The sequence below is a fragment of the Primulina eburnea genome, chromosome 4 (assembly GCF_022965805.1).
Source record: "Primulina eburnea isolate SZY01 chromosome 4, ASM2296580v1, whole genome shotgun sequence".
NCBI lineage: Eukaryota > Viridiplantae > Streptophyta > Magnoliopsida > Lamiales > Gesneriaceae > Primulina > Primulina eburnea.
The window spans coordinates 39,307,997-39,325,455 of NC_133104.1; the positions used below are offsets into that span (position 1 = coordinate 39,307,997).

The 17,459-nt window shown below is 36.2% G+C and overlaps 2 protein-coding genes across 2 annotated transcripts; both read right to left on the reverse strand.

Moving 5' to 3' along the window:
* Window positions 1–3,271: 3,271 nt before the first annotated feature.
* Window positions 3,272–6,580, reverse strand: LOC140828814 (signal recognition particle 14 kDa protein). Its single transcript, XM_073191643.1, has 4 exons — window positions 6,441–6,580; window positions 4,653–4,746; window positions 4,419–4,528; window positions 3,272–3,590 (listed from the first exon to the last, which is right to left on the reverse strand). The coding sequence occupies exons 1-4, from the start codon at window positions 6,453–6,455 to the stop codon at window positions 3,426–3,428; spliced, it is 384 nt and encodes a 127-aa protein (XP_073047744.1). The 5' UTR covers window positions 6,456–6,580; the 3' UTR covers window positions 3,272–3,425.
* Window positions 6,581–8,528: 1,948 nt separating this feature from the next.
* On the reverse strand, window positions 8,529–16,575 carry LOC140828817 (thaumatin-like protein). The gene is made up of 2 exons (XM_073191646.1): window positions 16,247–16,575; window positions 8,529–9,011 (listed from the first exon to the last, which is right to left on the reverse strand). Exons 1-2 carry the CDS (start codon window positions 16,488–16,490, stop codon window positions 8,578–8,580), a joined length of 678 nt encoding a protein of 225 aa, XP_073047747.1. The 5' UTR covers window positions 16,491–16,575; the 3' UTR covers window positions 8,529–8,577.
* Between the last annotated feature and the right edge of the window lie 884 nt (window positions 16,576–17,459).

Sequence of the window (17,459 nt, forward strand, 5' to 3'; positions counted from 1 at the left end):
TCATTTATTGATTTACCAGTTTAGGTGCGGAGCCATCCTTAGGCTAAGGTGGGCTTCAGCTTCACTTTTTTATTTTTATTTTAAATTCTTAGTTTTTGTCATGATTAAATGCTTATCACTAGGCCAAAAACTATAAATGTCAGCCAAGACACAACTTTATTTCTTTATAATTGTAGCAGTACAGAGTGCACATACTGGGGTCCTAATGGGTCGGACTGTTAGGCCCATGAGCCCGGGAAGGTGCATGTCTTATCTGTTGGTGGTATATCATATATATTAGATATCAGTCTTACAGTTTCTTTACTGTCGGTCATGTCACTAGCAAAGGCAGTATTACTCGTTAAGATCTGTTGTCACTCTTTTATGGTCCACTTAGCTAACCAGATCAAGCGGTGCAACGTCAACAGCTTGACCCATGAGAACTTCTCGAGAGGTCATCCATCTCAATATTACTCTCATTCATGTACGATTAACCCAAGATTTTTTATTTCTTTATTATTTATTTTCAACTCGTGTTAAAAAATTAAAATAGAACAATCCTTATAATCACACTTCATCCCCCTTTATTGGTTTATTTATTGTCGTAAGTTCAGAAAATATACGACTTTGGGGTAAAATTCAACAACTCTAAAACTATGTCGAATATTTAGTTGCGATTATCTGAGTTGTGAATATTGACATATAATGTACATGAATTTTCAATTTGATTTTTCTACTCTAAAATTCTATTTTTGCGATTTTGGTAAAATCAATCAATTGATTGAAATATTTGAGAATTATTTACGAAATTTTAAAAATAATTTTGGGATGATTGTATTTTCTAGTTAGGTAACTCATATGATGGGAAAAAATCAAATTATTTTTAAACCAAAAGAGTAGACATCAGAAAGTAAGAGACATACCTCAATTACAGTATAGAGTTTGATAAAATATCGATTTCAGCCAAAATAAACGACTGAACTAAATTAATTTGAAAAATCGGTTCGGTTTATTCGAAAGTTCGGTTTTAATTTTTTAATATCAATTTGAATCTTGAATCCACCCCTTTTATTAGTTAATTTCTATATCATTTACTCAGTTGAATTCATCATAACACATTGAATGTCCTTTAGTTTTACATTATTACAAAGCAATTTTTTGCTGAAATTCAACTAAAATCAACTTCGTCCAAATACATGCATCACGTTAACGTACGTCCAAAACTTAACAAATTAAGCTAAAAACTCCAGCAAAAAGAAGACTTACATATCTTGTATATATAATATTCAAAAAAACATTAATATTTATGCTAACAGTTCAATGACAGATCAAATCATATATGCATTAATATTACTCCTGCGCGACCCCTCGTTCGGAGGCTGTGCTTCCTGTTCCGGCGGTTGCAAAATAGTCGCATATATTTTTCACATATATACAATGTATGATCGGAGTATTCGTTCGGTATGAATGATAAGATAAATTGACTGATAAAAATTTAAAAATATAGATGAATAATGTAAAATGAGAAGACATAGTTTTTCATATGATTTTAACTTAATAGGTAATTTTGTGCATTTTATTTTAATGACAAAAATACCCCACAATTCACTTTGTCCCTCACCTTGCACAGTCCTCTCCCTCCACACTCCTCTCTTTTTTGTTCAATCAAATCTCCAACCTTCCATTTTCATTTTCTTCGTAAACTCCACAGTTGAGTGGAGAAGCCCCACTGCTGCTACCCTCAAAACATTATCCATACGTACTTTTAACAACGGTTCGACAAAGTCGTTGCTAACAATAGCAATGATGTAAATAAAATGTTGCTACTATTTTCAACTGTTGATAATTTTAACACCGGTTTCAATACACTGTTGTTATTAGACACGTTTGAAAAAACTGTAGCTACTTTTAACAACGGTTTGACAAAGTTGACGCTAACAATAGCAATGATGTAAATAAACTATTGCTACTAGCCATAGTTTAAAGAAACGGTTGATAATTTTAACAACAGTTTGAAAAAAACCGTGGTTAAATTAAGCGGTGATTTATATAAGCCGTGGTTAATAGCCACGATTTAAATAAAAGTTCATTTAGTGTTAAAAAATTTCGAAAGAGGATATACATATATGCATGCTAATTTATAAGAACACAAACATTTTATCCTATCCAACGATATTCACTGTAATTACCTCAATCCGAAAATTTTTATGACACCATTATATTCGGACATATTTTTCTAATGACGTCTCCTTTCCCGGCTTATACGGGGGACTCGATTATTTGATATTAAAATTAAAAAATTTCTTCTAAATTCTTTTTATAACATCCTTAAATTCGCAAAATAAAAATATGATTGATCGAGAAATACACATTGAGTTATTATATTCACAAAAATTCACAGCTTTCGTCGCATGTTTATCGTTTTATTAGAGTTTCTAATTTAAAAGAATGAAGAACGAGTAGGGTCTCTTGTGAGACGGTCTCATGAATCTTTATCTGTGAGACGGGTCAATCCTACCGATATTCACAATAAAAAGTGATACTCTAAGCATAAAAAGTAATATTTTTTCATGAATGACCCAAATAAGATATTCATATCACAAAATACAACTCGTGAGACCGTCTAACACAAGTTTTTGCCATGAAGAACAACTATAAAACCTAAATCGGCCACATCCCAAAAAATTGCTCATTATTTTATTTTATTGGGGTCATTTAACAGCAGACATTGGTTTTCATCAATTTTTAATCATATGATTGTTGTATTATAGCAACTCTTATAAAATTAATTTATATTTTTTTAAATTCCTTATTTTCTTTTCTTTTTTAATTCTTACCACACATATTTAATGAGAGAACTTTTAGTTTTATCAATGTACCAGTGTTTGGAGAAATAAATATTTAGTTTTTTTGTGGGCATCGGCACATTTGTTCTATAATATTTTTTTTATGGGCATCAACACAATAATGAGTAATTTTTTAAAGTTAATGTTTGAATAGCAATTTTTTTTATATTTTGCGTTCTTCTAAAAATTATTGAATTATGAGAAAGGGGATTTATAGAAGAGAATTTTCTATTTGACAAAGTTAGTTATTATTTTTAAAATCTTTATGATATAGTGAATAGTATGTAATAATAAGACAAGCATATAAAAATATGTGGGCTTGATTTAGACCAAGCCCCACCACTCACCCACCACCCCCCCGCCCTTCCGCCCCCAAATTTTTTTAATATATATGACCGGAGGCAGAGTCGAGCATTCAGACCATTGTTGGAACTTGGAGCAAGCCATTTTGTCAAAATCTTCATAAATGATGGATGTATGGCAAATCACAATGCTGTGTAATTTTTAAATGTTCCACAAAATGCTGGACCATCAGGTGTCAATTAACGTAACTAGCTTACTCAAGATTTAAAAGTAAACATACATCAAAAAGACATTAAGCTACGAGGCTTTAGCAATAGTTGATTGCTTCTTTGAATCCGGTTTTTTATCAGAATCTGCCGCCTTCCTCTTTTCCTTCCTCTCTCTCTTCTTCAATGCAGTCATTCGAGCTTTCAATATAGTTGCATAACTTGATTGAAAACGTAGGTGATCTTTCGGACCCACCTGTCATCCCGAATTTAAAACAAAACTGAGTCCATTCAAATATGTGCCATTATAAATCTTATATGCATACACGGGTGTAGTCTATCCAATTGCAACCGCCTATAAAAAAATAAATTTGTTTCTGACAGAAGTCTGTCACAAACCTATCTGACTCGGAAATTTTTAGTATCAGAAGTGGGTAGTGAAAGAGATGGGGGGAGGGATGGGGGATTGAGGTCCTAAATTCAGAGATCCATAATGACATCCAATAACTGGAAAGCACAAATGCCGCCACACCTTACATTTGAAATAACATTTATTTGTTGCAAAGAAACTAGGAAGAAGCACCCTAAAACTCAGGCTAAGAAAAGATGGCCTGACACATCAAGTGCCGAAGCACTAAAATCATATCCTATTTAAAAAAAAAAGAAAAAAAAAAATTGGGGTGTACCCAAGTTAGCATAGGATATTTCGCTCTCATAAATCTCCAATGACTGGCTTGTTTAAAACCATAATGTTTTTTTCCTTGTTAAAAAAGTGATAGATACATCAAAAGGATTGATCAGTCATCAGTTGTGAACTGGTGGAGGCAGAGGGAAGCTGTAGGGATGGGGTCACCATCCTCAATCTTAAATTTTTCTATGGAGCATACACTTAAAAGCTGCCACCTAAATTTTTCTATTTTTAGTTTTGCCCCCCTTCCGGCTCTCTTCTGGCACTGCCACTACTTGCTTGTGCCTGGCTCAACACTGTTTACTTCACATGACTCGATCCTTTGATAGCCTTCACCAGATTGGCTAACAGATGGAAATGAAATGTAAAAGAAAAGGAGAGATAACTTGAACATACCATAGTGGAAATGGTCTTCTTTCCATTAGTTGCTCGAATAAGGCACTTATATTCAAGATTTTCTCCAGCAGTGTTAATCTTATTCCTAATAACCTTGGATTTTCCAGAAGCTGGATACACACGAAAGCACAAATAGGAGGTTGTCTCAATGTTAACAGAACAGCACGCATTGTGATATTGAAGTATATCAAGGTGTATACCATGAATGGACAGACACAAGGGGGAAAAACTCACAGTATTTCATTGTAACCCACACAGATCCCTTCTCCTCTGTTCGCTCAAACATGCTGGTAAGTTCATTTAGGAAGGGGTCGGGTTGTAATCGTGCCTAATCATAGAAGAATAAATAAATAAAGAATAAATTGAAAGCCATACACTTCAAGTAAAGAGTAATCTCATTTGCATGCTACGAAAAACCTCAAGTTCAACTCACCTATTTTCTCATGCAAACAGAAAATCCACGGCAATATAAAGCAGGAAACATTACTTAAAAACCAATAAAAATATTTCCACAACCAAACACTTGCTACTATTTTTTCACAAAAAAACGTATACTACTATTTTGCAAATTTGAGTTTTTTGGAATGCAAAATTATTATAAGGGTATTTAAAAGCGAGAAATAATCAATAAGGATATCTGGGTTAAAAAAAACATTTCTAGAGATTTTTAAGCAATTTTTCCTATCATGCATAGTACTTAGGTGTAGTGTCTACACGAAAGAGTTGGACAAGTCATGAAGGCATTTTTGCAGTACAATATGTTGATCCAAATAAATAAAAATTCTAAAAAAACTTATAGTCAGTAAGCTATCTCAGTTTTCCATACATCCACATCGAGCATCCAAGTCACCTGCAAAGCTTAGTGCACAACCAAATCTAGAAATTAGAGCTCAAGATTCCGTTACAATGTGAATATATTAGGCTGATACCATCACTAGGGGTTTGTCATTCAATTCTGCTAATGTTACAATATAACTCATCGCAGCACTTTCAATTAAACTAAGTAATTTTCTGTGATGCATCTAATATATTATTCAAGAAGTATATAAATCAAAGCCAAATCCACAGGCAATAAATCAAGACATCAACTTCACATTTCTGAAGTTTTCTTTTTGCTTTTCTTCCCAGAAAATAACTATACATAAATCAACATACCACACTGGGTTCTCAACAAACTGTGGATTGGCATATATTTCCGAGGTTTTCGCTTAATAAACTAGCCATTTGAATCTTATTTCAGGCTTTTACAATCCACTGAAAAATGATGTAGTTGAGGAGATGACATGAGAAAGGGCTCTGACTTTCGATTCAATAAAAAAGCCATAAAACCGAAGTTTGAGTTGAATTGGGCAAAACGCAAGGAATGCGGATATGAAACTTTTTTTATTATCATTTTGAGAGGTTACATCCATCATTCAACATTACAATCACTAATCAATCATAATAATAAAATCAATCTAACAAAATTACCAAATACAACAAACTGTTTTAGAAGCTCGTATAACATACAAGCGCTACAAACACAATATACTTCTAATAATATAATGTCATTGACGACATCAACGATATAATTGAGGCACTACCTTATCTTATTCACCATAATCCTCTTCCCTAAACAACCTATTATTGACCATGACTAACCTTATCTATAAGAATTCTTATTATTTGCTTTGGATTCTTGACTGCCTTAAAATAAAATTACCTCGGACAGTTTTATCCATATGGGTATGATCCAAGACCAAACTCACACAGTTCCCTCCCCTGCATGGTCAAATTCCGGTGGTTTACCCCCGATTAAGACATTGAATCTGACACTGAGGCAACAAATTGACTGCAAATCCCCCCCTCTAATTTTAATTTTTAGTTTTTGTAAACTGGCCTTCAAATCTAAAACTTGTGTTGCAACCTCTTACTTCGGATCATTAACTCGTATTCTGATCCTCGCACAAGGTAACTCTCGTTTGTAGCACATGATCTGTAACTAGATCGTGAAAAATTAAACGAGTAAATAAATTCAATTACCTGAGATGAAGCCATGCCGGAATTCAGAAATTTTGAAAAATCCTTTCAATCGAGAAAATTTCCAAATAATTTCTCTGGATTTTTCGGGAATTGTATTGTATGATTCTTCGCGACGCCGGACTTGTGGGGATCTAGGGTACACACTTAATACTGAGTCATCGCTGGAGTTTTGAGTGAAAAGTACTGCATTCGATCAACGGCGGACATGATGCCACGTGGAACACAAGGTATTTTTTATTTTTGGGAATGGGAGGAAAAAAAACCCAATTTAAATTGACAAAATCATAGGTAAAATTAATTTGAAATCAACATTAAATGTAGATTTACAAAATTATAAATCAATATTATAAGTAAAAAATTATTTTAAATTTTATTGATGTGTATATGTTAAAAATATTTTAGATAAATTATTAAATTTATCGATAGTTACTTAATATAAGATTCCAACACATATATCAAACACAATGCTAGTTGTTGGAGTAATTGCTCATATTGGATAAAACGATCGAACCATGGATCTTGGTTGATATACGATTTAAAAGATTTGAGTTGTACAATTATCACAATTTATAATTTTTGGTAAAATGACAAACTTTTGGTCTAATGATTTACATTAGAATCAAAATTACGAGTTCAATTCTCATTGATATGTGTGTAATTATTGAGATGGGAGTTGTTAGAGTGCAATAATTATCCTGGGTAGAGAGATCCTATCATGATTCTCGATCTACTGTACGATTTGAGTTGCACTATTACCACTTGTTATAAATTTGGTAAAACGACAAACTTCGACCTTACACTAGCATTTTGAATTTTGATATGTAAATCTCATACGCATCTCTAAATAAATATTTTTTTAATCTTTTTTTTTCAAATAACTCTATATCACTAGTAAGTAAATTTAGTTGTGAATCTATTATGCAAATAAATTCCAAAAACAAGAAGAAAAAAATTCTCATGATGTTTTGATGGAATGTTTCACGACTGAATACGATAACTTTTTTTGTAAAAAAAAAATCGAAAAAGAACAAAAAAATTCTGTATAAAACATAAATATTTATCAAATGGAATTTTATTTGGAGGAAAGACATGATACTTTACTAGATATACTCATCGGGCAAAAACTTGTGTAAGACGGTCTCACGGGTCGTATTTGTGAGACGAATCTCTTATTTGGATCACCCAGGAAAAATTATTATTTTTTCTGCTAAGAGCATTATTTTTTATTGTGCATATGGGTTGGGTTGACCCGTCTCACGGATTATGACCCGAGAAACTGTCTCACATTATACTCACTCTACTTATAGTATACAGATGTATAATTAAATTATTTTAATTTTTTTGAAAAAGAATTTTAATCATTTGTGTTGTTTTACGTTCTATAAAAAAAATCGATTAAATAAATAAATTTTATCCACATATATTTTCGGTTTAAAAACAATTGTTGAAATGTGGTCAAAATCGACCATTAGTTTTCAAGAATAAATTTATTTGCGTAATACTTGCACCCTGTGATACATTGACTTTGGTATTGCACCCTGTGATACATTGACTTTGGTATGATAGGGTCTTTTTTTATTATTTTCATTACTTTCCAATTTTTATACTAATGGATTTTGGCATTTTGCATATTTATATCCAATGATCGATTTCTAGATTTCGTCCTAAATCTAATTGATAATTTCGAATTACGTAAATAGTAATGGTTGTTAAAGCGATATAATCCTCTCTCGATTGTTGGATATGCCATGATTTGAATCTTGATAGTTGCAAATAATCCCATTTTCCTGGTATAATAAAAAAAATTATGTTTATTAATATTTTCGAAACTTATACAATTTAATTTTTAATTATGCCCAAAACGTTGATTTCAATATTCATAGTACTTGATTCTAATTTTTAGAAGGTGATTTAGTTATTTAAAATTTTCAAGAACATGAATAGTTGGTTTTAGCAAGAGATACAAGTATTGTACACAGATGTAAATTTCAATGAATCACTTGCATGTTCACAACAAAACACGCAATTTATTTCGTCAAAAACCCTACAATCAATTCAAGAAACAAAAATTGGACCCTTTTGTAAAAAAAAAAAAGAATATAATAATAATAATAATAATAATAATAAAAACAATTATCTATGGGCAAAATATAACTGCGTATTTGGTACCCGTCGAGCAAGAGAACATGCCCGTGACATCGTCCTTGGCATAACTGTAAGATTTCGGACACTTTTCTTTAAAAAACTCCGAGTAAACCGTCGGCCCACAATACGCCGGTGTGCAACAGTACTTGTCTTCCTTTAAGCTCGAGCACGCATCCCTGCACCCGCCCGGTGCCTGCAGCTCTTTCGGGCAGTCTTGGATGATATTCGCTTTGCAACGGGCAGAGTGGCGACAGTACCCTGTAACCGGAAAGAAGCTCATTCCTACATTATAACCGTCGACGAGAGATACGTCGAAGAAATCCAGGTTGTTGAAGCGGTCAATAGCATATCTGGCGGCGGTGAATGGGGAGGTTCCGAAGTCTTGACACTCTAGTAGTCCTTTGCAATCTCCGGTCTCGCATTTACCTTCAGTAACAGAGTCGAGAATCTTAATTAGAAGAACAATTAAATACATGTTTAGCTTTATGTATACTGGTATTTTTTAAAAAAAATTGAAAAACATAATTGTTTGGGCTAAAAATAATTTAATTACAAGCCCAAGTTAATTCTGAAGCCCAATTAAATAAGCCCATAACAGACTAATTCTTAATCGATTCAAAACTGATCACTGAGCGCGGAAGAGAAAAAGAACGTGGGAGGATAGGTAGAAATCGTGGCATTAATGGAGCAGATAGTGGAGATCATGGGGGAGTGGAGAAAGAGGACACAGCGGCTAGGAAGAAAAAGGAGATCGGCAACACAGGAGACACAACTCTAGACAGACAATTCTGCAAAAAAAGCTCTCTGCAAAAAATTCAATCTTCAAGCGATAGTTTTTAAGATTTCTAGCATATTCCTAGCATTCTTCGTCTAGATTTCATCAGCTTTCTTTAATATATTGTTGTGTTTTGTAATTTCCTACTGATTTGTAAATTCAAAGTCATGTCAGGGATTTATTTCCATCACTTTCCAATAGTTTTCTTTATTTTGGCATCGCATTTGTTTTAGGAGACTATAACTGACGGTCGAATTTAGAATTCACGTCGCTTGAATATTTAGAAGTTAGATTTTATCATTTTCACATAAATCGGTGCATTTTCGCACCTGGCACGCCCGCAACACCAAATATTGTGCAAACATATTTTTGGCACGCCCGGTGGGACCATCATGCCGCCAAGAAGGAAAGAAAACGTCAATCAAAGAGACGGGAAGTTTCTACCAAGCCAGGAAGAGACTCATGCTCCACAGATAGAACAATCGGCTTCTGAAGAGCCGACCAGGGAGTTGGATTTGCATCCAAGTCATGTTCCAGAGGTATATGCTCATATTTCAAATCATTTGGTTGAAACGTTGGCTGCGATAAAATTTGAAGAAATATCAGAAACACTGTCCAAAGCTGTGTCTGATTGCTTGAAGACAGTATTGGGTAAACCGAACCAATCAACCAACAAAGAGCAAAATACCATTGTCAAAGAGGCTGATCAGGGGAGTAATCAATTCACTGAACTCGACCAGGGAGCAAGACACTCAAAGGCTGGCGATCCTCGCCGCCCAGAGTTGGCACTCCCAAACCAACGGGAAGGAAGTTACACACTATCACATAAAAAGGAGAAAACTTTAGGTGGAAGAGTTCGGCCATATCCACGTACAGATGGAGCAGGGAGTTTGAAACAACCTGTCAACCAAGTCCATGCGATTACTAATCCTTTGTATCAACCAGGAATGGATGATGATATACCACACTTGGGTTATCATGGAGTTGATGGAAGTTTCCAAGGATGTAATGCTGGTTACAGTACAGAGGCTCAGGCTCGGGGGGCAAACTATTATCACCATCTGCTCCCCAACAAAAACGCAGCAATGATTGATCCTGATATGGTGAGAGAAACTGTGCAAGAAATGTATGGGCCGGCTTTGAGACAAATTGGCCGCCCAGAATTTCACAAGCCATACCCCAACCACATAGATATCAACAATCCATTTCCCAGATGTTACAAGGTACCAGATTTCAACTTATTTTCTGGAGAAGATAGTCAATCTAGCCTTGAGCACATTGCTAGGTTCACTATAAGGTGTGGGGAGCTGGCGGACTTGGAAAACTTTATTACTTTGAAGTTGAGATTGTTCCCAAATACCTTTACTGGCACGGCATTTTCGAGGTATGCCGCACTTCCTCGAAACTCAATCTTAAGTTGGAAAGATATGGAGAAGCAATTCCTTACTCAATTTTACCGAACTGAGCCTGAGGCGTGCATCGCTGATTTGTCAAAGATATCTCAGAAAAAAGGAGAAACAACTGATATGTTCATTGATAGGTTCAAGAAAACAAAGAACAAGTGCAAGGTGTTTCTGCCAGAGACTGAGTTTGTCAAAATAGTACAAAAGGGGCTAGACTTTGAGCATAAGAAGAAGTTTCAGGATATGGAATTCAGAGATTTATTTGAACTTGCAGCGAAGGTTGGGGAGTACGAGGAACTATTGACAGATGAGTCGTCTAACAAGAAAACAACAATGGAATCTTATTACCAGGAGGTGGAAGATGTTTTGGCAGAAATTCGATTAGCTGGTTCATATACGGTTCCCCTGCTAAAAATGAAGCTGACAGAACCTGAAAAGAAGAATAGCTCCCAACCTCCCAAGGACATGCAGTACACATTCAATATTTCCAAAACAGATGACATATTTGATTTTCTGGTTAAAGAAAAGTTCATCGCTTTTTCACCTGATCATCGGATGCCTGCTAAGGATGAGCTGAAAAGTCGAGAATACTGTAAGTATCACAACTCATACAATCATTCCACTAAATTGTGTTGGGCTTTCAAGAATGTTCTGCAGGAAAGAATCAACAAAGGAATATTGAAATTCCCTAACAAGCAAGAGTACATGGCAGTGGACAATGACCCATTTCCTTCTGCGGCATCGATAAACGTGAACGTCACAAATTTGAGAAATTTGTTGAATGACAAGAGAAGAAGCCGATTCTTTGCAATGAAAGACCGAATAATTAAGAAATGTTGGATTCCGAAAGGTCAACTATTTGAGGCCGCTGTAAGGTATAGTACTAATCAACTAAGAACATTTCAGCAGCGTTTTCCCAGAAGTGTTGGTGAATCTGCGGCCTCTAGGCCGAAGAAGCAATATTTATTCAAGAGACCAGTGCTTGAGAATCAATTGTTTAGAGGGGAGTCGTCTCGCAATCAGCACCAGAGATACTCGAACAGGAGGAACGTGAACAGAGTTGAACCACGAAAGATAGAAATCAGGAAGAAGTCACTTTATCATGATAAAAGTCAGCGTGTGAATGAAGCTCCGGTGAGAAAGACTGTAGAGGTCAGGGAAGTTCGACCCAGATTTGTACGTCCAGCCAAAAAAGAATTCACCCACGAATGGAGAGTGGCCCAACACAGAAAATTCCCTAGGCCACCAACTCGAACCCAGAAAAGAAGGCTGTTGAGGGAAAAAGCGGCTGCAAAAAAGGAAGAACTTTCTAAGGTAGACAATAAACCCATACATGATATGCCAGTCATCGAATCACAAGCGGGAAGTAGGTCAAACTTTGGTAGGTCCGCCACTGAAGATAAGTGGGTCGACGAAGACGATGATTTACCGAGTGATTATGAGAATCAAGAAAGGAAAACATTCAGTTTCTGTATAGGGAAGTTCCACATATCAGTGGACTGTGCCACAGGATTGACGATACTACCAGAAAGGTTCAAACTTGTCGAGGAAGAGTGCGGGGAGTCAGTGTCTGAAGTAGCTGTTGAAGAGATGAAGATTGGCAACAAACTCCCCGAAAGAGGTTCAGGAGTTATTATCAGAGAAGATCACCCTAACAAGCCTAAGCATGTGATTTTGGAAAAGACAACAGCCGATATGACTAATGACATAAGGTCTTTATACATTAAGGCTCATGTGAATGGTAAGCCAGTGTCCAAAGTGTTAATCGACAATGGCTCGGTAGTGAATGTCTTGCCAGTGAGGATGTTTAAAAATTTGGGCAAAAATGAAGAGGACCTAATCTCCACAGAAGTTTCTGTTGCTGCGTTTACGGAAAAAACCACCAAGAACATTGAGTTTTTCCCAGCTGATGTTGTTGTGGGGAGTATGTCGTCTATTTGCGCATTTTTTGTTGTGAACTCATCTGCCAACTTCCAAGCTTTGTTAGGCAGAGATTGGATCCATGCAAACCAGTGCATACCATCCTCAATGCACCAGCTGTTGTTATTTTGGAAAGGGGATGACGTGGAGGTCGTGGAAGTGGATGGACAGCCGTTTCAAACAAGTGCAAGTGCAGTGGATGCCAGGTATTACAATGGGGATTTTGGGCCCATTAAAATCCGTAGCAATAACAAGAAAGAAAGTCCATTGTACATGCAGACACCGACTCCAAGCGCTGTGTTGGAGAGAATCCTCAAGCCTACTGTTATCGTGCCGCCTAGGCCGATAATTCAGCCGCTGATTGAGGAGGTTGATGATTGACTTAAACCAAAAAGAAAAGGGGATAGCTGCAACCTCTATATGGAAGGCGCATGTGCAGCAAGTACTGGACAAATTAGAGGAAGAGGAAGCAAGGGACACCTATGGAACCGAGGTTGTCCAAGAAGTAGGAAAAAGCTAGCGAGTGAAGCAAATACGAAGGCTGATATTCAGTGGGGAGTTGGCCTTCTTCAGTGGGGAGTTGGTCTTCGGGGCCATTTTTGTATATATTTATTTTCTTATTTCAAAATGTCATGTGAGGTAGGCCTTAGGGCCACTGAAATAAATATCTGTTGTTTATGATTCAACAATAAAATTGATCGGAGAAAGTGGGACAATAAGCCACTTTCATTATTTCGAAGGCCCTTTGTTTCACTAGGGAGTCGGCCTTATGGCCACTTATTTCCAATGTTTTTATGGTATCAGAAATAATGGTAAAGTGGACCGTACCACCATTATATAAATTGGTTGTTTGCGTGTGCAGTGACAGGCCCATGAAGTAGGCCTTCAGGCCACTTAGAATAGGGCAAGAAAGAAACATACCGAGCGGGGAGTTGGGCTCACCGAACGGAACAACGAATAATAATGAAGAACAGAAGAGAACAAGGGCGTTATGTGAACCCCAAGAGAACCCAGAAGTGGAATTTGGTATTGAAATAGGCTATCTAGCCATTTTTGTACGGTTTTTAGCTTCATGTTGTAAAATTTTGTTTTAAGTAGGCCGTAAGGCCACTAATGCAAATATTTGTTGGTTATGATTCAAAAAACGAGAAAGACCAATGAAAGTTGGCCAGTAGGCCACTTTTATCATATTGGATTCATTGTGTTTCGATAGAGAATCAAGGAAGAGAATAATCTCGAGTGGGGAGTTTTAGACCAATCTATGGTTTTGATTGAAGATATTGAAATGAGTTGGGTTAAGTGGATTAAGAACGAATAGAAACTCCTTTCCAACATCCAATACACAACATCACATACAAACCCACCTTCATTCCACATCCATCACCCGACAACCACAACATCAAACCAACAGTCAACAAATACAAAGCGGAGTCACCGCATGCAAGAACAGTAAGTAAATGTGTATGTGGGAAAGAGGTCCAACTGAAGTGCAATGCATGCAAATGGCTGCTTGGGTAGGGGGAATGTGACCCAAGTGATGTGCAACACACAAAGAAAATATTAGAGTTACCTCTTGGCTGCCAATTCATGGTCATATGCACGTTTGTTGAACAAGGGAGCTAGTGATCTAGCGGGGAGTTATGCCAACACATGGCTTGAATCAGTTGTTTGTCGGTGGGGTGCACAAAACCATCCAACTCCCCACAGGAACTCGATACTAGAAAAAAAACGAAGGCAGTGGCATGTAAACATCTACAAGGAGCCAACATGGAAATAACATAGAGTAACATGGCAGTGATCAATATTGTTGCAAACCAGTCGTCATTCCCTCAAATTTCTCCAGGAGAGTCAAAGTGCCTCAGGGTTAATAATGCAAAGCAGAAAGAAATAAAGAGTCTACTCCAATCAAGACAACAAGAAATTTCAAGGAAGAATAACATCACATAGTACTCGAGAAAAATGGAGAAAGATTACCAATAGCTGTAGAAGAAGCAGAAACAACCGAAGGAAAATCTTGTAAGGTCGTGGTAGCCGCAAAACCATGGCTCGAGAAGATAGTAGTGTTCGCTCTTGCAGGGCGAGCAGATTCCGATAGAAGCTGTGGTGAACCGGGGAGCCACGACGGTTGGGGAGTCTGTCTAGCCGAGAATGAAAACAACAAAATTTTAATGTATTTCTCATTGGAGCAAATTCACAAACACCATGAAGGCACAATGGTGAAGAGGGGTTGTGGCCAGATTTTAAAATCTAGAAATTGAATAAAGAAAGTGAGGTGTGGGATTATGCAAGATGGAGTAGGAGAAACGCCGGCGAAGGAAATGCGAGCAAGCTCTAAGGGCAGCGATCTTCCAGCGGCAACGAGAGTAATCGGACAAAGGAGAGGCAGAGAGGTTGAAGAAAGTGGGATAGGGAGTTTTGAATCTGGAGAATGAAGAAAGCGGGAATGAAGAAAACCAAGAGACAGTGGCTTGAAATCCAATTGTGAATGGGCTTGGGTTATTCAGCCCACTATCATAAGCCCAACTCACATACAGATAAAATCACGGGCCGCTACAAGTACAATTAAAATTGGGCTCATACACAAGCATTTTGGCCCAATGGGCCAATGCTTGCGGGGGGCAATTGTTTGGGCTAAAAATAATTTAATTACAAGCCCAAGTTAATTCTGAAGCCCAATTAAATAAGCCCATAACAGACTAATTCTTAATCGATTCAAAACTGATCACTGAGCGCGGAAGAGAAAAAGAACGTGGGAGGATAGGTAGAAATCGTGGCATTAATGGAGCAGATAGTGGAGATCATGGGGGAGTGGAGAAAGAGGACACAGCGGCTAGGAAGAAAAAGGAGATCGGCAACACAGGAGACACAACTCTAGACAGACAATTCTGCAAAAAAAGCTCTCTGCAAAAAATTCAATCTTCAAGCGATAGTTTTTAAGATTTCTAGCATATTCCTAGCATTCTTCGTCTAGATTTCATCAGCTTTCTTTAATATATTGTTGTGTTTTGTAATTTCCTACTGATTTGTAAATTCAAAGTCATGTCAGGGATTTATTTCCATCACTTTCCAATAGTTTTCTTTATTTTGGCATCGCATTTGTTTTAGGAGACTATAACTGACGGTCGAATTTAGAATTCACGTCGCTTGAATATTTAGAAGTTAGATTTTATCATTTTCACATAAATCGGTGCATTTTCGCACCTGGCACGCCCGCAACACCAAATATTGTGCAAACAATAATGTTATATAAAAAATATTTTTTTATTTAATATGATTGAGAATAATGAGAACTAAATACATAAAATAACATCAAATTCAAAACCATAACCAAAAATCATTTAATCAATCTAAACACTTAAATAAAAACTGTTAATTTGAAATGACCGTAAAAATAAGGTCATATTTCGTATTGTCCATGAAATGATGCCAAAACCAGAGGTCAAAGTACAAAACTTCAATTCATATTTATAAATGATAAAAAATTAACTTATATTTATATTTATTTATTAAAAAAAATTAAAATTCATATCAATCTACACCCTCCAACATATATACACATATACCTTGGCCGGTTTTGTTGAATACGCAACCGGTTCGAGCCCAAATTTGGCCTCTGGTAGGTTCCACGTCTAGGACCCAACTCTCACCGCTTCGGAGCTCTCGGCCGCCACCAGGTACAGCAGCAGCCCAGACCGCGAAGGGACATTTGTTTCGGACGTAAAATGTAGTCGTCGAACTGGTGTAGTCAAAGAAAAGGGCAATTATCAAGAAGGAAACGAAGAAGGGTTTGTATTTCAAGGAGCTCATTATGCTCTGTGAAATAATGGAAAATCTGATTCTATTACTGTATTTTTCTCTCCTCTTTTTTGGGTGTGGAATTATATGTTTGTGGGGAAGAAATGGAACAGCCGAACAGGTATTTATAGAACAAAGAGTGAAAGGTATCCCTTCGCATTTGAAATCTTTGTCTGGATGTGTGAAGTTTACACACGAGATGGATTGGACTGTTCGAAATTATTTAAATGGTGTATTATTGATTTATTGGTTAATTTTGAATAGTCGCTTTCGGCTGGTTGCATGGTCACATTTTCTTGTCGGATTTTATAATAGAGGATTTTGTCCCGGATATCGATTAAGGAAAGTTGAACTAAACTTAATCATGTATTGTAATAATAAATATATTATAAATATTTAATACAATTTTTTGACCAAATATTTAATATATTTTGAGTTTTAGTTATTTGTGTTGATTTTTTAAGTTATGAAAATAAATTTAGCACCTTCCGACGACTAATGGAGGTAAATGGTTATGGAAGCTCCTTCCTTGCCTCTCGGGTCTTGGTCAGATGTCGATATTAATATTCTAGTCGCCATGACTGAACCAATATTTGAATCAAAATTCTAGGGTTTATAGAATTAAAATATGAAGTATATTTATTAGATTAATTGTAATTAAAATTTGTGGATAGCCCTTTAAAAAAAAAATCTCAAGGGTAAACATGAAATTGGAATTCAAAAGTAAAAAAATCTGAGTTCCGGTTGTTTTATTTTTTTTGGCAAAAACTTGTGTGAGACGGTCCAACTGGTCGTATTTTATAAGATAAATCTTTTATTTGGGTCATCCATGAACATGGGCGGATTTAGTGTAGGGCGAACGGGGGCCACGGCCCCCCCAAAAAATTTAAAAAAAGTTTTTAGTATATATTAATTTTTTTTAAACTAAATATATAAACAGATATATATACATATGGCCCCCCCAAAATGATTGATACGTCC

Excerpts from the sequence above, each read along its gene's own strand:
- LOC140828817 (XM_073191646.1), bottom strand. The coding sequence starts at position 16,490 with ATGAGCTCCTTGAAATACAAACCCTTCTTCGTTTCCTTCTTGATAATT. Across the intron at positions 9,012-16,246 it reads ATTCAACAAAACCGGCCAAG|GTAAATGCGAGACCGGAGAT; the intron begins GTATATGTGTAT and ends CTGTTACTGAAG.
- LOC140828814 (XM_073191643.1), bottom strand. Across the intron at positions 4,529-4,652 it reads GTGGGTTACAATGAAATACT|CTTCTGGAAAATCCAAGGTT; the intron begins GTGAGTTTTTCC and ends GTGTGTATCCAG. Across the intron at positions 3,591-4,418 it reads AGAAGACCATTTCCACTATG|GTGGGTCCGAAAGATCACCT; the intron begins GTATGTTCAAGT and ends TCGGGATGACAG.